At 41.5% G+C, this 22,519-nt stretch overlaps 2 protein-coding genes across 2 annotated transcripts in view; one reads left to right on the plus strand and one right to left on the minus strand.

Moving 5' to 3' along the window:
- Positions 1 to 21,578, minus strand: part of thada (THADA armadillo repeat containing) — a 121,786-nt gene extending 100,208 nt beyond the window's left edge. Inside the window, exons 1-21 of the mRNA XM_050071470.1 lie at positions 21,517 to 21,578; positions 21,009 to 21,090; positions 20,730 to 20,839; positions 20,040 to 20,170; positions 19,470 to 19,618; positions 19,329 to 19,361; positions 19,182 to 19,230; positions 18,858 to 19,051; positions 17,547 to 17,641; positions 16,568 to 16,791; positions 15,667 to 16,379; positions 15,253 to 15,407; positions 14,976 to 15,131; positions 14,672 to 14,779; positions 14,447 to 14,570; positions 12,905 to 13,050; positions 12,423 to 12,651; positions 12,179 to 12,314; positions 11,902 to 12,038; positions 9,388 to 9,534; positions 8,203 to 8,360 (exon numbers count right to left, since the gene is read on the minus strand). Of these exons, the coding sequence (XP_049927427.1) occupies positions 8,203 to 8,360; positions 9,388 to 9,534; positions 11,902 to 12,038; positions 12,179 to 12,314; positions 12,423 to 12,651; positions 12,905 to 13,050; positions 14,447 to 14,570; positions 14,672 to 14,779; positions 14,976 to 15,131; positions 15,253 to 15,407; positions 15,667 to 16,379; positions 16,568 to 16,791; positions 17,547 to 17,641; positions 18,858 to 19,051; positions 19,182 to 19,230; positions 19,329 to 19,361; positions 19,470 to 19,618; positions 20,040 to 20,170; positions 20,730 to 20,839; positions 21,009 to 21,081 (3,267 nt within the window). The 5' untranslated portion in view covers positions 21,082 to 21,090; positions 21,517 to 21,578. The remainder of the gene's footprint in view (positions 1 to 8,202; positions 8,361 to 9,387; positions 9,535 to 11,901; positions 12,039 to 12,178; positions 12,315 to 12,422; positions 12,652 to 12,904; positions 13,051 to 14,446; positions 14,571 to 14,671; positions 14,780 to 14,975; positions 15,132 to 15,252; positions 15,408 to 15,666; positions 16,380 to 16,567; positions 16,792 to 17,546; positions 17,642 to 18,857; positions 19,052 to 19,181; positions 19,231 to 19,328; positions 19,362 to 19,469; positions 19,619 to 20,039; positions 20,171 to 20,729; positions 20,840 to 21,008; positions 21,091 to 21,516) is intronic.
- Positions 21,579 to 22,126: 548 nt separating this feature from the next.
- The window catches only part of plekhh2 (pleckstrin homology domain containing, family H (with MyTH4 domain) member 2), a 38,438-nt gene continuing 38,045 nt past the window's right edge, over positions 22,127 to 22,519 (plus strand). Inside the window, exon 1 of the mRNA XM_050071933.1 lies at positions 22,127 to 22,265. The gene's annotated coding sequence lies outside the window, so the exon portion shown is untranslated. The remainder of the gene's footprint in view (positions 22,266 to 22,519) is intronic.

A 22,519-nucleotide genomic window follows, 5' to 3' on the forward strand; every position in this document is an offset into this window, starting at 1 on the left:
GCCCAATGACTTATCACATTGGTGGCCAGAGTGGACTCCCAGGACAGGCCTGACCTCACCGGGGTAAAAATGGCAGCGACAGTCACTGTTAGATGGCCCGTGGCTGCCGGGGCCCAGACCGCTGCGGTGCTGAGCTGGGCCGAGCCGGGCCGCGGCTTCGCCTATTTAAAGCTTCCCTCTCCAAGGTTCCCGTCTGTGTAACTGTTTAAAAGGGCCGAGCGAGCTTCCTGTGCGAGGCAGGGGAGGGTTAGGAGGGGGGGCTTTATTTAGTCGTCAACTTCCTGTTTGCAAACGTGCCCGTTTCCCAGAAAAACTTCCATGTGTGGAGAGAGAAGTTTCCCAAGTCTAATTACATGTATGGCTCGGGGCCGTGACAGTGACCCAAATAGCAAACTTCTCCCCTGACGGCCGAGGGTTAGACGGCACTCTGATAAAGTCTGTTGTTGTTGCTGCTGCAGTCTGCAGAGGAATTATGAAGTTAAATGGTGCAGACAATAGAAAGCCATCAAGTAATAATTCACATACTTTAATTATACAATAAACAAATGTTACTCTCAGCTGCTTTAGTCAGCTGTTCAATGTCAGATAACACTCATTTTTGAGAACTGGGACAAAGCTTTTTTTTTTGAGTTTCTGATTGTTACTCTTCGATTAGGCTATGAAAATCTGTTTTTAAAAAACTCACAGTCTTGACTATGAAACCTTGTAATGGACCAAGCTCCCAGTGAATCTTTCTTAAATAGCATTCCTGATGGATGTCAGCGGTAAGATCTGATGGATTTGACGTCTTACGGAGTTGATGAAAGTTGTATTTTCATTTAATTTCCTAGCATCAAAATCTAGAAAACTAATGAGTACTTAAGCAGCATCCCCATCTTTTTGGAAACCAGGAAGTAAGACAGGACTCCTTTTGTTAAAGCAAACCCCTTTTATGTCTGATTTAATTAAGTTTTTACAGAAATCTGAGTTGACAAATCTGGGATACATCTTTAAAGGGCCAACATCATCACAAAAAATATATTTTAAAACAGAGATGACTATGTAAGTACATTTTAACAATGATTTTATCAGTACATACTGTTAGTCTTAGATTTTGAAAGCTTTTAACACACCTTTTAAATGTTTGAAGTTTTGAATTCTGGCACAGAAAAGAAATTTTTTTTTTTTAAAATGAAAGCAGATAAAATTATTTTACAAATATTTTTTATTACACACATATATATAAATCTAAATATAAATTCTAATATATAAAATTAAAAAATAATGTTGTATCCTAGAAACAGAATTAGTGTGTTGATAAGTTATAATTTTATGGGTTTCTTTTGGGTAGGACATGATTTGTCCCAATTAAGACTGGGTGGTAAATATACAGTTATTTGTAGGTAAAGTATATGTATTTCAACTTAATCAAGACTTGACTAAAACCAGTGTTCGTTCAAGTCAAGTCTTAATTAAAAGATGCAGAGTTGCTATACTTTTATATTTTTCAGTTTGCTCGTTCAGTTTAGTTTTTAATATTTGAAAATGTTCAGTTTTAGTTTAGTTTTTATTAGTTTCAGTATTAGTTTTTTTTTTGTTTGTTTCTTTGTTTGTTTCTTTGTTTTATATATTTTGCAGGGTGTTTGTCAGGGGCAAGATTTAGAGACGTTCACAATAGGCATTACATTACAACCACAACACTTTGTGAAGGCAGCTGACTCACAGTCATGCAGACATTCCAGTCTCAACAAACACATACACCAACACCTCATCATGCTTGTTGTGCTGACAAATTTGACAAAATTGCCAAAGTTTCTAACTAAAGACATTTAGTGTAGATTTTTATTTTGTTTCAATTAGTTTTGTTAGTACACAGTATTTTTAGTTTTAGTTAGTTTTTGTTTTTTTCTTTTTTTCTTAAGTCTATTTTTTAATTTTTACTGCAGTCAACAATTTTTTTAAACAACTAAATTAGTTTTTTTAGTTTAAATTTGATTTACTATAATAACCTTGGTGGGAAGCAATTGAAGCATCAGTAAAAGTACTCACAGATCCATGTCTAAATTAAGCCTTTAGGAAAAATGGAAGATAGGCCAGGGAACTCGCAGGAGGCTTTAGTCTATATACTTTACAACTATAGGCATATATTGCATTTTTATATTTTCATCTTGTTTTTATCTTCTCTAATGTGACTTTTTATGCATTTATGCAGGAGACATGTTAGCATAATAAAAAGCACCCTAAGACTCCTAAGAGAAACTTTTCTGATCGGTTTCACTTCCTCCACAGATATCACCTCGATTGTAGTTGGCAACTATACAATTCTGGTCTTAATCACATCTAACAACCAAAATCTTGGTCATATGAAGGTGTCCTGAAGCAAAATCATATCAAATGTGGATCCATGAGCTAATGTGGATCCATTTAGAGGTCCTTAACACAAAAAAGGTTGAGAACCACTGCCCTACATAATAAACACTGAATAGTTTACTCAACTCAACTTAATATTATACTTTCAAAGAACTACTTTTTCATGGTCACCATGACCATGAAAAAGTAGTTCTTTGAAAGTATAATATTTGAAGCATAAAAAATCCCATTCAGAATTTGAACACTAAAATAAAATGGTGTAAAGTAAATATTGTGCACTAGAGAGCAAATATAGAGTGATGTCGGACAAAGCATTCCTTTTGTGTTCATAGTGGTATGTGTGTGTGTGTGTGTGGATATGGGTGTGTTTCTCCCTTAGCTTCAGAGCAGCCAAACAAATGGTCTGTCTCCTCTGTGTAACCAAGGCTCCAACCGATCCTGGCTCAGCTATGCCAAATAAACACCCGAGCTGTCAAACTCCAGCTGACCAGCGACTTTGGTGGTCTGTCCTGCTCATACAGTACAAGTGTCCTCACACACACACACACACACACACACACACACAAACTTGTCCTGATGTCAAATGTCAGGGTGTAAAAGTGCTAGTTCCTGTTTTCTCGTTAAAAATCAGCCAGTGTCACTCTTCTGTCTCTTTCTTTTCTAATCATCATCAGAAAGAGTTTAAATCACAATGCACCAGCTTTGCTGAAAAAGCTAAGTATTGTGTTAACTGATCATCAACAGCAAAATAAGGTCATGAAATAAAGACAGGAATCAAACATGACCATTAACGCCCATCCACAACCACTGTTGTTGCCATGGTGCCACCCAGTGACAGAAACATCTGCAGTGTTGCCAGGCCAACAAGGATGTAACACAGGATGCTGGCAGAGGACTGCAGGAGGTGTGGAACTCAAACACATTTTGGAAAGCTATGTGTTTTGGTCACACACACACACGAACACACACACACAAACACACACACACACACACACACACACACACACATTAAACACATATGTTTGCCCATGCATGTCATCACTGTGGTAGGGCAGAATGACTGTGCCCACAAAGACACTGCCAGACCCAACTTTCCAAACACTATTGGAATCACCCCACTGAATGTTAATGCTAACACACACCCACTATTTGCACTTGCATACGCACGAAGCGTGGAACTGATGACAAGCGAATGTGCAAGAAAAAGGGATGCGGTTAAGACAGAGAGCACAGGAGTTCAGAGTTTCCTTTTGTCCACGTGGTCCTCAGCATGAGTTTGTTAAATCATCGGTTATGTAATGAGGCCCATCGCCATAGTTACCACTGCGGACAACATGGTATCCATGATATCACCATCAATTATCTCTCCAGGACACTGTGGTGGTGACATCATTATCGAGTCCATTGCAGTGACGGTTAAAACGACTCTGGCTGTTTTACACGGTCTCATTATGTGTCCATCTGGTTTAGAGAGAATACAAAATGTTCTGAATATTTAATGGAGCATGGAACTGAAAACTCATTGACGAACTGTGACGTGCCAAACTAAGGCCTATGCATGGATTTCACATGTCTTTGTAGAACCTGGTCGAACCCGTTGTCAAATACTTTGTATAGATTAGTGCCATACAATATTAAGATTATCAGCATCAAAGTTCCTGTAAAATACTTTTCACTGTTAGCTGCTAGCATCTGAGCTTCACTGGTCCTGAATTATCGGTCAGTACTATAATTGGCTTAGTAAAAATGTAGTTGGACATTTTGGAAAAAAACACATATCCACTTTCTTTAGATGCAGGAATTAGCCCTAACACCTTGAAATGAGTTAGCATTTTAGCACTCCCCTCCTCTAGTCTCAAAGTCAATGAGTTTTTTGAATGGAATTTTGATTAGATGCTTGAAATAAGGTCTAGAGATTTTCCCGTTTTGTTTTACGACATAAAATACGTCAGTAAATACCCCACTCAGGAATTTTGAAGCTTACAAGTGTCTTTATGATGATGGCTGCTAACAAGTGGCTAAATGAGACTACAGAACATCATCACACTGAACACAGCTCCACAGCCTCGTTGTGGTGTTGATGTTGAAGTCATGTGACCGTAGTGTAGTTTGTTTGTAGCCTGATGTTAGCTTTTTGCTTCTGACAATTGCATTTACACTTCAATCATCATAAAAGTGATGTTCATTTGTTTAGATGAACAAAACGTGTAAGTATCATAATTTTTTCTTTGCCACATATCTTATTTTCTGCAATAATCCACAATCCAAGAATAAATCCCACTGGCCTTTTGAAGTGGGAACAAGGGCGAGGCTGACTTTCGGGTCAGCTTACAAAAAATAAGTCATCCCTGCAGCACTCTATACCACTATCATATTTACATGGTAAATATGAGGCTACCACCAGCAGCTGCTTAACTTATAGCCGATAGCCTGGCATTGTCCAAAGGTATCAAAATCCATCTACCAGCATATCTAAAGCTCATTAATTTACAAGCTATGCTAACCAGGTGTAGACTAACTCTATATCTACCGTACGACATAAGAGTGGTATTAACTAAACTTTACATTTAGAAAAACAAGAGAGGATCAGGAGTTGTTTAAGGACACTTAACCCACAATCAAATGTTTGCATCAAAAGGTACACACGGCTAACAGTACAGTAGTGCTGACTTGCCTGTTCACACACATGGGCAATTGTATATAAACCATTGTAGTCACATTATATCTTAATAAATGTCAGTTTTTGCCAAATGGTAACTGATGGCAAAAGTTCAAAAACTGACACATTGGATATAAAAGCAAATAGCACAACAGAAAATAAAATGCAAAAGCCAAATGCTAATGCGTAACATAAAGTACAATGCACAGCCTGTTGCTACGCCTGGAGTAAATGCACTCATGACTCTTTGCACACATCCCTGATGCTCTAAGAAACTGTGGCCCTCCATCACACAAACATAAAAAACACACAATCAGCACATAGTACAGTACGATACTTCCTACTTTCTCTCTCAGGACTAAATAAATGCTCAACAGGCAAACACAAACACACATGCACACACACCCTTTACCCCCTACACAGACAAACACAGACTATGTCTGGTACCCTTGTTATTATGGACGTTCACATGCTGAACCACTCAGACAACTATTCCTGTGTGAGTCTGTCTGTGTGTCAGTCTGTGTGTGTGTGTGTGTGTGTGTGTGTGTGTGTGTGTGTGTGTGTGTGTGTGTGTGTGTGTGTGTTGTTTGAAGCACTCAGTGTTTTCCTGCTGGTGGTGGAAGTGATTTGGAAAGAATGCAGTGGAAAGGGAGGGGCGTCGCGGCCGTTAAACCAGCAGGGTCGGGCCTCAAATGAAAGCGCGGCGCTAACGAGGGCGGATGCTAATTGAAGAGCCTCCCAGCGTGGTGTCACAAACACACACAGACAAAACACACATTCACATCATTCTCTGCAACCGTAGGTATACACACATACAGTAAAAAACGTGACACCTTTTTACATTGAATACTTCCTTTGTATGTGATGTAAACAGCTTTGTAGATCTCAGCTGAGGCAGCATTAATGTTCATGTTCGGGTCAGGCAGCTGTAGTTGGTTTTTTTTTGTTTTTTTTAAAGATATGTTTTTGGGCATTTTCGCCTTTAATGGATAGGACAGCCAAGTGTGAAAGGGGGAGAGAGAGAGGGGGATGACATGCAGCAAAGGGCCATGGGCTGGACTCGAACCCAGGCCGCTGCGGCAACAGCCTTGTATATGGGGCGCCTGCTTTACCACTAAGCCACTGACGCCCCAGGCAGCTGTAGTTTTTAATGTCCAATTGTCATTATATGAGATTGGCAATTCCCGATGTGATCAAGGTGGGGGAGCTGGCCTGTGTTCTTAGCAGCACACTACCACAGCTCTGCTGTTAATTCGGTTAGCCCTGTTAGCCATCCCATTCCCAAAATGTGACTTCAAAGCAGTAAGAATAGTGACAAGACAGAGCCGAGAAGAGACTGCAGATGTTTTAAGGGCCCTCTGTCAGATGTGCCATACTACTGACATACCAATCAGCAGAGCCTAGGCTATTTTATATTTTAGTTATTAATGTAACATATCAGTAGTGGATTAGCATAGCAGACTGATCAGCATCTTATATAATTCATGATGACATGTAGGAATGCATCAATCTGGATACCACACTGTGTGGAACTCACTGTGATCGTCTTTATGTAAGGTGACATGAGGCCAGGGCTCACTGTGGCACTGTAAACTGTGTCAGTGACCTACTGTAATTTAACAAATGTAGCACAGAAATGTGACATTGAGGGATGGGTAGGGGTGGGGGAAATTTCCGATTCTTAGATGCATCGCGATTCGGACGTGGACGAATCTGAATCGATTTACAAACGTCCAAATTTCGATTATTTAAATCTGTTAATTAGAGTAATACAGAAGGTTCTAAATAATGCGGAACTAAGAAGCGCGGTACGTGTCATCTCCGGGACACTTTGGGATGCGCACCTGGAGCAGACACGCAGACACGCGCACAGAGGAAAACAAACATGACTGACCGCTACCCACCTCGCAGCTTCTTCTAATTTAAAAGCAGATGTGTGGAAATACTTCGGCTTCTACAACGTTGACGGCGGAAGCGAACTGGACAAGAGCCACGTTATATGTAAGCTGTGTCGTGCTAAAATAAAATACTTTGGCAACACAACAAACATGAGAAGCCATGTAACTCGATTCCACCTGACGGAGGAGTCAGGGAGACGGCAGGCTGTTGTTGCTGCGGCAACTAGTGGCGCAACCGACCAGAGAACAATCAAGGAAGCAATTAGAAAGCTGCCACCCTCATCGGAAAAGGCGAAGCGAATTACAAAGGCCATCGCGGCATTTATTGCCAAGGATTTGCGTCCTTATTCTGTCGTGGAAAATCAGGGATTCCGAGCACTGCTACATACACTGGAGCCCAGATACACCATCCCATCCCGACGCTATTTCACCGACACTCTACCATCAAACCAAAACAGAAGTCATGGCCTCACTGTTGAAGGCAGGCAGGTAGGAACGCAGTTACATGTGATGCGTGGACGTTGGTCGCCACCGAATCATTTGTTACTCTAACTGCGCATTTTATCTTGTGATTTAAGATACCTGTTGTTACCTTTGGTTCCGTTGTTGTGTCCCTGCTGGTTTCCAATTTAACTGGTTTCCTTACCGAACAGCTGCAGATGTGCTTCGCCTCCGTCAGCAGATTCGTCACAAATTCACAAACATACACAACATATTACTGGCGATCTTAAAGTCGCAGCCCACATCTACCACAGCGAATATGCTTCTGTAAGTGAGCACTATGTACCAGCGACATTCAGGTACATAGTACATAGCCTACAAGCATAGGCTCATTACTTGAGTAATTATGTTCAGTATCAACACATGCTGGCATGTTGTTAGCTTTTTTTGATACACTACAATAATGGGGTGAAGCATTTAGAGAGCAAGAGAAAAAGAGAGAGACTCAATGTAGCTCAAAATTCATAACAGGCATTGCACAGTTTACCATTCTGTTGTCATGGACCCATAAGGACCATTATTGTGGCCAACCATTATCATGTTGCCCAAGCCTTGTGTGTATTCTTAGTAATGAAGGAACATGTCACCCAGGGAAACTATCGCTCGCTGATGCGTTTTCAATTCTGTTTGGACAACAGTGGAGCTCTACGGCACAGAGGACTAAGATCCATCAGGCAGGATATACACACAACACTTGATGCTACTGCATATGAGGTAACAGCAGTAATAGGATGAGAGTGAGCTTTGTGTGTGTATGTGTGTGTGTGTGTGTTTAGCATGTCAGGATCTCACCTGTTCTTCTGTGATGAGTCCAGGGTGTGTGTGGGTGTCATTGGTGTAGTGCAGAGGCAGGCTCTGACACAGCTGTCCGAGCAGCATGGCCACCTCCTTCATGCTCCGCCAGCAACATACCAGCACCATCTGGGCTGTCACCCTGTAGCCCTCACCGCCTGGAGCCAACACACACACAGTGACACACACACACATGCAAAAAGTGACATGGAAAGAGTTTGATCACTTTTTGGTTTATTACCTAATAATCTAAACTCAAAGATTTATTTGTCTTATTATGTAATGTACAATGTTAAAGCTTTGTATTCAGTGGAAAAAAGAAGACGTCCAAAGTCACATCATGTGTCTGGCTGCTTTTGTTATTTATGTTGGGTCGCACATGACCGAACACACACACATTGTACAGAGCCATTCCGCTGTCTTTATCACTGTAATGTTACAGCAGTTTAGGTCATCATTTAATAAGATTCCTAGAAGTATGCCACTGTGCACTGTGTAAATATACCACACAATGAGGTCAAACGCTGCCCCCATCAGGACATTGCCAGTACTGCACTCTGAAGCAGCAATGACTCGCTGGTTTCACTAATCAAATCCACTTCTATCACAAGTAAAAATAAACCTAATGCAAGGGTTTTCAAAGTCTGACACTATGGGCTCCCCTCAGACAAAATCAAGCCCCTAACAGTTCCCATCCACCCCGACCCCTCGATGCAATTTTAAAGTGTTGGAGTTTTCTTTTTTCCATCTGCACACAGGTATTCAACATAAGGGAAATAGAAAGTGTCAGTGTTCCATGAATGTAACAGACATGTAGATGGGATATCTTAACCATAAGTAATGTCTAAAAGTATTGATAACAAAACATAAAAAAATAAAAATAAAAAAGTTCACTCTTATTGCTGACTACCTCTTCGTCTCACTTGTATTTAGGGGGTTAAACATGCTCTAAATTTTGGAACAACACTTTCCATGATCTTTTTGGGGATGTAAATAGGAAGTATAATGTTGCCACACAGAGGACTGCAGGAAGCTGTGCTATTAACAGTTCCATGTACTCATAAATGCACAGACTCTATTACTTTGATATTTAAGAAAACTAAAAAAATGAGAGACTAGTGAGGCATGACAAGATATTTGTCTCCATAATGTTAAACAGCATCAGTATAATGATCTCTAACTCACCTGTGTTCAGTGATGGTGTGTGTGCAGTCTGGGTCTGTGTGTGGTCTTCTCCGTGGTGTGTTTCCAACTCTCTGGCACTTGTGAAAAAGTCATTGGTGTCCCTGGGCTGAATCTCCTGCAGGATCCTCTGCAGACCTGCTGACGCCTCTGTCCAAACACACACAGACACACACAAAAAGCACATCATAATAATATTCCATGGTCCTTGTAAAAATTTCCATGACCTTACCTGTATGCCTCCATCAATTAAAACTATGGTTCTGTCCCACAAATTCCCTATTAATGTTTTATTTTTGTTGATATTTAACAAAATATAACCTGCAGTAAAAATTAAACCCTCTGACTGAGTGTTTTTGGTTACCATATCATTCTCCAAAAATCTGTTCTCTTTTACTGTCTATAATAAACAGTGATTCAATGTAATCCAGGATTTACATGCTCAGTGAGACCCTTCTGTTTCTTTCGTTTTCCAGAATTTTAGTTTCTGGACACACACATTATATTTAGTATACTGTACTTATGATACAAATGAAGAGGATCATATAGACATAAACACAGTGGACCTCATGCAAGAGTCACTTGAGTGAGCAGATTTATTCTTAAGTGGCATTTACGAGGGATTTAAGAGAACTGCTTGTGTTTTCAAAATCATTTGCATTCATAAAAGAACTGTCTATCTTATTGCATGTTGACTGGATATTATGCATACTCTTTTGCAGTGAGTGACAGCTCTTTTAGACTCTTTATGTTGCATGTATTTATTGTTGAAACACTGATTTTATGCTGCACTCTAAGCCAGGACAATTTAATGAACAGTGAAAATATATTCAGCATTCTTCTACAGGTGTTATGTTTTTGTCAGCTGATTTCCAAAAGCAGGATTTAAGTACTGCAGTGTGAACTTCTTGTCACTCTTGGGTAACATTTCATGAACAAAACTTGCCCACAAATGAAGCGGAACAACTACCCTTTATAGCACTTTGGCATTGATAATGCTCAAGATAAAAGCTAACTTCAGCAGTTTAAAGCAGCTGTGCGGAACTTTTTACCATTTATAAAACTGTCCCTAGTTTGTATCAACCCCCCCCCCCCCGAAGAGCTGCATATTTATTTGAACCCGACAGCGACAAAAAAAGCCTTTCTCTATATGGCTGTTTAGCGTAGCCTCACTCGGGTCGGACACAGCGGAAGTCAGCAAACCAGAATACGGCACCCGGAGGCGGAAGTAAGTCTGCACGCCCGCAGCGGCCCGCAGCCATTAAACCACAGAAGAAGAAGGAGCCGTGTTTACGAGTAGGATTTAAGAAACAGGCTAAATGACATGTAGTAGGGAGTAGTGAATGATTTCGGACACATTGCACACTCTTGTACAGTAGGTGGTGGTATGCACCTGGAAGTTGTTTGCGATCCGCCAATAAATTGAGAGAAGAAGAAGAGCCGTGTTTACAGAGAGTGTTCTTCGAGTAAGCGGTACGCAACGGGCATTGCTGAACACATAACAGTTTTACCAGATGTATCTATAAGGACTTGGTTGTACTTTCGATGTCATGGCGGATAAAGAAGGAGCACCATCTAAAAGAAAAAGAACAGAAGAAGGCTAAACGGGACAGTGATAGGGCTCGAGCCCAAACGCGTGTAAACCTCGGTCGGGCATTCACCAAGTGGAGAGAGCTGAGAGATTTGAAAGGTTTTAAAACTGATCCCGAGTTGGCCCTTTTCCTAATCGACAGGTATGTAATTTTTGTTTTTATTTAGAGAATATACCGCAACTTGTTAGACGTTGTTTCACTTCAATATATGACGACATGGAAGTTATAAGCAAGCTAAATGTAACGTTAGCTGATGTGAACCGCTTTTGTCTAGTAACGTTACGACAAACGCCACAAAATGATCTGTGACTGTGAAATAAACACAAATATACAGCAGGCAGTTGTCCTCAGTTTATAAGAAATTCAGAGCTACTCCAGAACATTTATGATTTTCCTCTTGCTCTCCAAAACAAGATTTTACGACACTAGGCTGTGGGTGTCATACTGCTTCGACCAAAGGGGGCACTATAATCAACAAAAACGTAAAGTTCCGCACAGCAGGGTTTCCAACACATTCAGTTATTTGTGGCAGCCGGCCACCATAATATTGCCAGAGCAGTGAAAGTAAAACTTAACCGTTCATTGCACTGGGTCTAAACATTTGCATTTACCCGCCTCAGCAGGAGCTGCTCCTCTGATCAGTTGATCAAATCAGAGCTGACTGGATTGATGGATCAATTATCCGCCTCGCGACTCAAACTCCACAAACTGCCACTAAGGAAAAAAGAACTAATGAAGAGTTCCACCTGAGCTGCATTCAAGGACCCGCAAAACAAATCTCAATTTAGAAAATATAATGGAAAAAGTGTACAAACAACCTCACAGAATTAGAAGTGTGAGGTTTAGGATAAAAATATGAAAGTGTTCCTGCATGAGGCCCACTGAGTGTATGCACCAATCTGATCCGATCGATCAATCTGATTACCTGAATCAGTATCCATGGGGATAAGCCCCTCTGGGGAGGAGCTCTGGACTACAGGGGAGACCACATCAGACATCCGGTAGCACACAGCGATCAGCTCTGACACCAGATGCCTCCACTGCTCAGTCTGGCTCAAACTCCTAAACACACACAAACATACATTTAATTAGTATATGGCTAAGGTAAAGCTCTTTAAATACATGCCAACAACAAACCAAATGATCCAAATGGAAACAGGTAGTTTAATGTGTGTATGTGTTACTGTGATTCATGTTCTCACTCAGTGTTTAGATGCTGCAGGACAGCAGTGATGCAGTGGGCTCTGCCGTAGAGAGGATAGGAAGCAGCCGCCTGCAAGAGGGATGACTCTGCCTTCGACACCTCCAACTGCAGACAGTGCAGCAGGAACTGAATCACTGAGGACAGAAGAACAATTCAATCTTTATATTTGTTCTACTCAGTATCGACATGCATACACACATGTATTATATTATGTATTAGGGCTATGCATGCATGGATCTTACCAGCCAGTGTGTTGCGCTCCAAGATGACTGTCTCAGAAGCCTGGGCGGGTGAGGAGGGAAGGTGGAAATCGAGGCCCTGCTCCTGGGCACAGTGCAGCAGAGCCTGGCTCAGATGCGGCTGGTGGAGCAGCAGGTTGAGGAGGTGGGCTGCTGTGACGCTGTCAAAAGGCTTGGTGCTGGTGCTGAGGTCCAGAGCAGCCTGAAGGACACAGCGCATCCTCTCTGGCACCTCACATCATGAAGAAGCAAGGTGATATTAGTGATAACAACTTGAGTATACAGTACAAGTCAATGATTGTTCTCCTGCAACTGGAACGTAATTACTACCAATTACAACGCTAAAAACTAACGTCAGCACAAAACAAAAACTACATTGACAAAATTAAAAAAGATGCTACATCTTAACTGTCACATTTTAGGATATAATATGCTTGATGCAGATTATTTTCAGTGCAGTGACTGTGCCTGGTCCTCATATTAACCTGTAGTCCCACGGCTGATGGTGGGAGTTGCCGTAGTAACACTGACGCCAGTTGTTTGACTTCCAGGAAGTTGCTGGCAACACTGTAGAGGACATTCTGAGCATGGGAGGATGTCACGACTTCACCGAGGGCAAACACATCGGGGCCTGAGGAAAACAGAGAGGTAGATGAGAAGAAACACAGGACAGGACTGTGAGTGACAAGAGAGCATACGCTGAGCCAGCTGGAGCGTCAGGTTGGCATCAAAGTAAAGAGGCTGGCCAGTAATGGATAGACTGCTGCTCCAGGCACCAACAGAAAGATGTATTCCAGAGATGTGAGCTGGCCGCTGGTTTTACATGAATGTGCCAGGCATCAACACTGAGGTGTCCTTGAAAACAGCACTGAACTCCAAACTGCTCTGAGCGTGTTGGATGAGATGTAACACTCGGCCCTGAGTTCTTTGATGAATCTTACGCCAAACGACTTCTCAACCAATTTCATTTTGGCAAACAAATTGAGTTTTTCTAGAGTTGTGGCGCACTCCCATGATCTTGATCATATGGTATGAGGTGTCTTTTTCTCGTCTTGACATTCCAGTAAAATCAAACATTTTAAATATTATTTTGCACGCTCTCCTCAAGCACCAAACAGGAAGGAGAAAACCGGGTAGACAGTAAACATGAGGAGTGCAAGAATGTGAGTGAGTTTCTCTTCTCTTTGACTGTGGAAATGAACAAGAAACTGGAGGAGTTGTGGGGTCAACAAGAGTCAGTGTTTAATTCGGCATTTATCTGATCCACCAACCAGCACTTTTATTATTTTTTTCCCCACAGTCTTCACCCACTAAAATAGCACAGCTAACCAACAGAGGCTGGTAGCGATTTGAGGCGACAAAATCCAAAATGTAAAGTTTGTACACCAATACAGTTTATCTTCATGGATCACATTGATCCCAAATTGACAAAAATATTATTGACATATAACACCTTTTATCTTGGGTTTCTATAGTTTAGTGTTTTTGCAGACACAAGAAGAATTGTTAGAATGTCTTAATTATAATAATATTTCTTAAAGGGAGTTTGGTGTAATGTTTTCAGCCAGGAGCAGAATGGGAAATTATCTCAAAGAGAATATTATGGTGTGTGACTAAAAACTCACATTGTCTTTAGATGTGAGAGAGCATTACACTTGAGTCTTTTAAAAGTATTCTCAAAGTCTTCTAGTGCATACTCGGCATTAGCAACAATGTTACGTACTATACATACTGTATGACCAGGAAGCCGAAGAAGTTCTGGCACTGAAAATAAATGAAATGACGACTGTGCCAATCATAACAACACCAAGATAAACAAAATCAGTGACGTCCTACAGGCAGGTATACATAATCGTATGCATTACAATTACTTACTGCATATATGTATTTTAAAATGTTGGTATTGTAAATCTACTTTAACAAGATACTTGATTTGCCATAAAACCAACCATATTTTTGCACAGCTGTGATGTTTTGTAAAGTTTGGTAAGCCATATATGACTGCTGCTGATGAAGAGCAGACGTACCAGTGCTGTAGGTGAAGAGCTCGCCCAGCAGACACAGCAGGTGGAGGGACATAAGGCATTTAGAGAAGGAAGCTCCAGGAAGCAAAACCTCCAGTAGCCTCACACACAGCCAGTGCAGGAACTCCTACATCACATACAAACACACAAAGTGCCCTTTAGTTCATTTTTACAAAGGAAAAAGACTCAGGCAGACCTCTGCCTTGTTGTGTTAGGTATGTTACATACCTTGTAAAGGTGTAGTGTGTGCTGGTCTCTGTCTCGTTGCTCCTGGTCTCTCTCCTGGACCAGTCTCTTCTGCAGCAGCACGGTGCTGTCCTTCATTCTACAGAGCAGCTGTATAGTAGAGGAGTTCAAGCTCCATTTAGCAGTATTTCTGATCTGATTACTAAATCGTGCCATCAAGGTGTTTTTTCATTTTCTAGTACAAACTGCTTCCAGCCCACAAGCTGACTGTTACCAGCTTCACATCTCAAAATGAGTGAGAATATAAAATCCCTTTTAAAAATGCAATGTGAGGTGAATAGCTGACCTTTTTCAACAGGCTGACTGACTGCTGTCTGACACCTGGTGACTGACTGTTGAGATTAGGCGGCAGGAAGTGGCGCATCAGGTCCATTTCCTGTGAGGTCAGAGCTTCAGTGCTGCGGTGGCTCTCACACACTAAGCCCAAAGCATCCATCCTCACCTGGACGGTAGGATTTGATGACACATGAGTGTGGAAATCCAAGATATAAGCCATACAAAATTCATGAAAATTCTACAACACTGAAAACAAAGGACACATACATGAGGATACAGACACTCACTTGATCATGTTTGTGTACCAGTGCTTGTTGGAGTAGGGAGAGGGGCACCAGTCCTCCCCACAGACCCTCCTTTGAAGAGGGAACAACACCCTGGGCTCTGGCTGCCCGCAGGCACGTCATGAGAGCTCCCAGTGCACCCCTGCTGCCTGAAGGACCTAACAAAAAAAGAATAACAGCAATTTTAGAACAGTTGTAAATTTTGTCATAACTGTGTTAAAGAATGCTTCCACTGTAACTGTGGAGAAAACATTTTGAGCATATTTCTTACCATAACAGAATGCTTTTTGAAATTGAGAGACATTATTGTGCAGCTGACATATCATGAGAATGACCAGAAGGAAAGAGAGAAAATAGATGCAGATACTTAGCATGTGAATTTTTTTTGTGTGCAGACATGTGTATTTGTGCTCCTACCTGTGCTGCATGGTGGTGTGTCCTGCAGGGCCTGCACCATGTGCGCCAGACTGGAGGGGCTGCAGCGGAGCAGCTTAGGCAGGAAATAGTCCAGAATGTACGTGGTCTGATCCAGTCTGGCTCGGCAGAGCACCTGTAGCAAGGGGGTTACCCATGTCTGGTGCCAACGCTCCATCCAGTCCTCTGTGGCTGCACCAGCCTCACTGGCCAGCTGTGACTTGTGGCTGACAAACAGCCTCTCCAGGAGGTCGCTGGCATAAGGAGCCAGGGTCTGGTCACCCATCAGGCCCAGGAGACATGAAGGCAGCTGAGGCTGGATGCCAAGCAGGTACCCTGCCCCATAGAGCTCCACAAGGCAGCCCAAGGAGCCGTACTTCCCCCGCATGTGCCACTCAAGTCCCAGCAGGCTTTGGGTGAGCTCTGTGATGTAGGAGTCATTGGTTGGGTCAGACATGGACGGGTTGGTGTGCTGATGGAGGAGGAGAAGGTTGCGGAACAGGGAGCGGGTTTGGTGGCGGACTCCGTCCAGTGGGTGCTCCCAGTGGGAGTAGATGTGCTCCAGCAAGTGTCGCTGTAGCTCTGAGCCTCCTCTGAGGGACTGTTGGAGGTGGGGAGGGCAGGGCTGCCTCTCTCCCTGCAGACAGTCCAGGGCAGCACCACTCCACAGGGTCAGCACCCGAGCAACCACCATGGCTGTACTGGACTCCTTTATACTACAGCAAAGACAAAAACAGACACACTCTTGAGATGGTTCACAGAGGTCAAGTAGTTACACATCATATTACTCTGGGCGGCATCTTAATAATCTGTTTTAAAGGACTTTTGATACTAACACTAATTGGAGAAAGGGTTACAACCTGGACTACCCAGTACTGAGTAGGGATCGGTTTAACAAACCTACCTGACATCTAGATCCAGCAGCGTGTTTGGGACCAACAGTAGCAGCTGTTCCCACTGAGGCCCAGGCAGAGCACCCTTCCAGCTCAACATGGCCAGAGCCCCGTGACATAAATACAGAGAGACACCCGGTGGGCGCCCACTGGTACACAGACCCTCACACCTCTGCTTTAGCCACTGAGGAGCTGAGTCCAAACCCTGCGCCGAGCTACGCAGCAAACTGCACACCTGACAAACAAACACACACAGACAAGAACAACCAAGAAAATTACAGGTTTTTGCAAGAAATATTTCAGCAGATATTTTTTATGCCATTACTTATACATTTCCATTCTATTGTATGTTCGAATTGCGTGTGCCTTTGGAAGAATTTAGGACCATGAATGAGATCAGATTATAAATATTTAAAAGCCTTGTTAGGACCTGCAGACAGGAAGTATTTCTTGCTACACTTTTTTACTTTTTATAATGTTGTTCAAATGAAAGTATTAATTTAGCATTAATCTGGAACTGCTTTAGTTGGTTGCATAAAACAAGCAATTTAACATCATCACTTCAGGCTGAGGGGAAATTGTGATGGGCATTTTTAACAACTTACTGACATTTCATGTGACTAAACAATTAATCAATTAACTGAGGGAATAACTGACAAATGAATCTACATTTTTTTATATTGTTGCAGCCCTAGATTCTTCCCTATTCAGGGAAAATGGCAGCTAAATATGAACTCACCTTATACATTCATTTTGAGGTGCTGCTTTTTTAGTTTAAAAGCATTACCTTGTAGATTACCATTTTAATACCGTTTTATGTAGCTGGGTTTTACACTATGAATTGTTATATTTGTTGTGTTGCATGTTGAGGGAAGACATTTATTTCCACAATCATTACTTTACAAGTCAGACACATTCAGAACATAAGTAAATGTTCTTAACAATGTTTACACAATGTGCACAATCCAGAGTTCTTTATCTTCAACTCACCACAGAGGCAACTTCATCTCCACGGCCGATGACAGACCTGATTAATAACACCACGGCCATACCGGCTGTACTCTGCACTGACTGGATGAATTCCTCTAGAAGCAGGAAAGGAAGCAGAGGAGGAAAGAGGTGAGAGGAAAGTATGTACATGGAGGTATTTTTGGTTACTTATTTCATACTTATAAGTATAAATGGCCCTCATTTAACATCTTGGAGCAATCAGGAGTTTGGGAAGCTCATGAAAAATAATCTACATGACCTCCAGCTACTACAACTGAGACTCCACTGAGCAAGGCACTGCACTCCATCTGCTCATGTGAAGCTCCTTGGAACGGATTTGTTTGTAAACATAATCAGTATCATTCAAAAATGTTTGTAATCAGTAATTAATAACACATTTCATATTAAAATACATAATTTCCCAGGAAATACTTATTTTAGTTTATGTCATGATGAAAACTGACAATTGGTTTTAAGAAACACTTAACAAGCCAAATGATTATCTCAAATACTCACATTTTGTTACATTGAATTCATGAAGAAAACTTTGTTTTTCTCGCATGCCTCCACACTGAACGAAGGATCCAAAAAACTGAGAAATTTCTTGATGAACTGAGGTCACAGGGGTCTACTTTTCATTAACAGCAAAACTATACCAAAACTGATCTAAAAGTTAAACTTACCTATGCTTTATTCAAAGCCAGACTCCATTGACAAAAAACATATTTTTACCTTGCTGAACACAGAGCTGCTGGTCCACCACTGCCTTGATCAGTTAGTTTTTTTAAGTTATCATGTGACTTTGGTGAGTCCACACTAGCCCTTTAAAACACCAAATTCACACAATAACTCACACTAACTAACTGGCCAAGGCAGCTGTAGATGGTCTGGCTTTGAAGAGAGAATCAATAAGTTTCACTTTTAGTTCAGTTCCCCATCCAAAAGGACTGTCTGTTTGGGAAGTACTGTGCAAACAACTGGATGAATGAGACTTGGATTAAACTCCATGAGTTTTGATGACAGTTTGCAAAGAAATGTTTTGATGTAGATCTGCTGTTGTTAAATGCAGACCCCTTTTACTTAAATTCATCAAGAATTTTCTCTATTTTTGGATTCTTCGTTCATCATGGAGGCATGCATGAAAAGCTCTGTGAATTGAACGAACCATGGGGTGAGTAACTGACATATGGGGGGTGAAGTACTCCTTTAAGAGACGTTTACCTCCCAATAAACACCGGGAGACTTTGGGAACAAGGTCTACATGTCTCTGTGTATGCCAGGTGTTTCTACATTTTTTGTCCTGTTTCTTACCATCAGTGAGGATGTGTGTGTAGCAGCCCAGGAGGCTGCTCAGTGTGTCGTCCAGCTTGCAATGATTCTGTTCAGCCTGCAGGGCAGTGCTGATGGTCTCCTGGGATCTCTGGATCACCAGCATGGAGGTCTTTACCGCAGCCAGGCAGGACTGCATCAGCTGGGCCTGGGCAATGTGACGTCCTGCTAGACCACTTGAGCAGCAGCAGGGGGCGACAGAGACACATGGATCAACAATTAGCAACATATGGTCACAAAGTATAAATCTAACTACAAAGCAAAAGTGATATGGAGAAATATGGAGTACAGAATATGCCTCTATACCTGTTCTGGTGAAGGTATTCACTCAATCCCTTGTGAAGGAACTGCAACACTACATAGAGGAAATGGGAAGACAGTCAATGAGAGGCTTTTTAAAAATAGAAACTCCTCACTTAAAGTTATTCCACAATAAGAAAGCTGGATACTAACCTTCAGGCAGCAGTTTGTTAATGCATCTCTCACCTGGAGATAAGAAATTTTGGAAAGTTAGTTATTCTACGACAGGAATTATAATTTAGCAGATATCTGTAGTGAAGTGTGCAGTAAGAATAACGGTAATAACCCGCTCACCGAGACTGAAGCCATCCAGACAGGCAGTGATGGTGTCTACAATGTGTGGATACTGATCTGAAGTTGCCTTGGACAGACAATCAGACAAGCAGGCAGACAAACTGTTTACAGTCCGTTCCTGTAGCCAGGCTGGTACTGAACCTAAGGCACTGAGAAAGCAACAAATAGACATCATATCATAGACAGATATCAGGGGCCACATTCACAAAACATCCTAAGACTAAAAGTAACCTCTCACTGGCAGAGTTAAAAAAAACAAACAAAAAAAAACACAAGGCTGTATATTTTAGGGACTCCTAAGTTTTTGGTCTGAGAGTAATTCACAGGGGATGAACATTCACAACTCCATGCTATTGATACACTGATATGGAATTTACATTGCTGTTAGGACAAGGACTTAGATTATAAGTTCTGCAATTTCAACAAAGGATCAAATCTTGCCATTTGCTATTTGAAGGCAAAATAAAATCTGTAACAAGCAAGTCACCACTAAAATTACATAACAGTCTCCATCTCCTTTACTTCAACAGATGTGTTTCAAACTAAGAACACTCAAATTTAGCTATGTACCTGGCAATGGCTCGTCTTAGGGGGTTCTTGGCCTGCAGGGAGGTGTAGACCAGAGACAGGGTGTGTAGACAGGCATCCAGAAGAGCTCCATCAGGCTCCTCTTCACTCAGTGCCTCCAGCTGGGACCCTGCCTGATGCAATATGGACACATAATGGTTATATACTGTATATGGTAGCACTCAATCCACATAATTTGTTAAATGATGTGATGCATATCATCATAGACACATACTAATCTTGTTGTTACACAATGTGTTTGATCAAGCCATTTGTCTATAAAGTCAACATAATCCCTGCAAGTTGAAGATGACAGGAAGGTACTCTATTATTGGGGGTGTAACAATTGTTTGATCTGGATGGATTTATTTATTCATTGATCAACAATCCAATATCATCAATGCAAAGTGAAAACGATACATATCGTCATTTTAAAGATGTGCCTTTATTTATTTATTCCCACGGCCCTCTTTGCCACAATTTCTGTATGCACACCTCCTTTCCAAACATATTTACTAATGTCGTCTCATTATCAACCACAAGTCCCTGCATCAAACTGAATCAAAATTGTATCGCCACAGACTTGTAGCGTTGTCTAAGGAATCTATATAGTATTGTATTGTGATGAAGCTTGTGATTTACACCCCTATTTATTATATTATTATAATTCCTCACTTTGCTACCAAAACCAACCTTTTTAACCAGCTGGATCTGCTGCACTGGATCTGTCAGCTCCAAGCAGGACTGCAGGGTCTGGGCAACCTGCCTGACTCCATCCTCTCCTCCATCCAAAGACAGGGATGCTGGGAAAGACCACACATTGCTAGACATCAAATACTATGACATACTATATAATGCGGTAGATAAGTGTTCTGTCCTTTATCTTTTTTGGGAGCACCAATGGGATTAATTACAGGTCTTTGTTTCTAGCAACAACAGTTAGTTTGCTGATCAGTAGTTTGGTCACATTACCTATCAGCTGGTGTAGTTTCTCCTCCTCCAAAACCACAGCCTCTACTCTGGCTGTCTTCTTCTTCACCACCATGACTCTGCCCTGTGTGAGGAGCAAACACAGTTATGTTATATCCATGAGTGTTTAAGGGTTAAGCTTTCCATTAGAGCAATACTGGAGGTTGGATAAAAGAAACACCTGGTATTAGCAAATTAACTGTTTCTCCTCATATGTAACACCCAAACCCTGTCTTGGCTGTTTGTCTGTCTGTCTCACACACAAAAACACACATGACAACTTAATGTCCACACTTTCCACGGTTACCCCACATTTCGCTTTACCTTAGCTAAAACTCCTGCTGCTAGAAGTAATGTTAACGTTAGCCAACTATTGCTAGCTGTCTGTCACTGACTCTGCGTCCAAAACTAAAAAGCGAGACACAACCGCTAAACACGGAAACAACGACACAACAATATATCAGCCAAACAGCGAAATTAAAGTGTTAAGTTAAATATTAGTAGCATTTACCTCAATTCAGCATGAGGTTTACTTGGAGGTCCTCTGATTCTGCTGGTTGCGGTGCCGAAAGTGAAGCTGCGGGATAAAAAGTGTTAACTTCCGGTATATATTTTCAGAATAAAAATGGCTTGAAAAAACATCACCAATAACAAAACAAAATGCCACTAATACCTGTTTTTGTGAATGTTTATGTCATTTTTTTTATTTTACTATTGAAATAAAATGTTTTTTAAACAAATTTATGTTTGGAGAAACTTTACAGACTTATTTGAACTTTATAAAACTTTCACTTTGAAGCCACACTTGTTTAGCTTCCTTTATTTTTCTCGCACCATTGACAGACCTGTGGTCCATGCTGCACATGTAAGACGTCACTTCCGACAAATTGTTACAGCCCGCCTTCAGAAGCTGGTCTGTTCTTATCTATCGCTCTGGTCTGTCCATAAAATAGCGCTCCGGCTTACTATTGGTGAATATCCCATGTCAATCACACACAGACTGAGTGGTCCTCCAGCGCAGGGAAACGCCCACTAAATATGTGATTGGACGTATTGTGCGAAGCCACACCCTCTCAATCCAACCCCGTCTCCAACTTTCTCCTGAGAGCTGAAATGAAATCCTTTGGGCAAGAGAGAAATTCACCGTTTTACTCATGAATTAGGATTTTCTCCACAGGAATAACAAGAAATGTACAGACGCTGGAGTCGACATGACGTGAAGTCCTTCGTATAGTTCCTGTCCATCAAATATTCTCAAGGGTAAGTCGAGAAACTTTGAAGAAAATTTCAGTTTTTAATTAAATAGGAAACGGCGCAGAGTTGTCTGTCTCAATGGCACGGGTTTAGCTAAAGGTCTTTTATATAGGAATAATGGTTCAAACGGTGTTTTACATTCACCTGTGGGACAAATTTACACTGAATCTTTGCTGAATGTGAGTGTTTCTCAGTTGGCCGCTATTTGGTATCACATAGTGATGTGAAATTGGTGATTAAGTTGGACACATGGATGTGAA

This window comes from Epinephelus moara, chromosome 19 (assembly GCF_006386435.1).
Source record: "Epinephelus moara isolate mb chromosome 19, YSFRI_EMoa_1.0, whole genome shotgun sequence".
NCBI classification, from domain to species: domain Eukaryota; kingdom Metazoa; phylum Chordata; class Actinopteri; order Perciformes; family Serranidae; genus Epinephelus; species Epinephelus moara.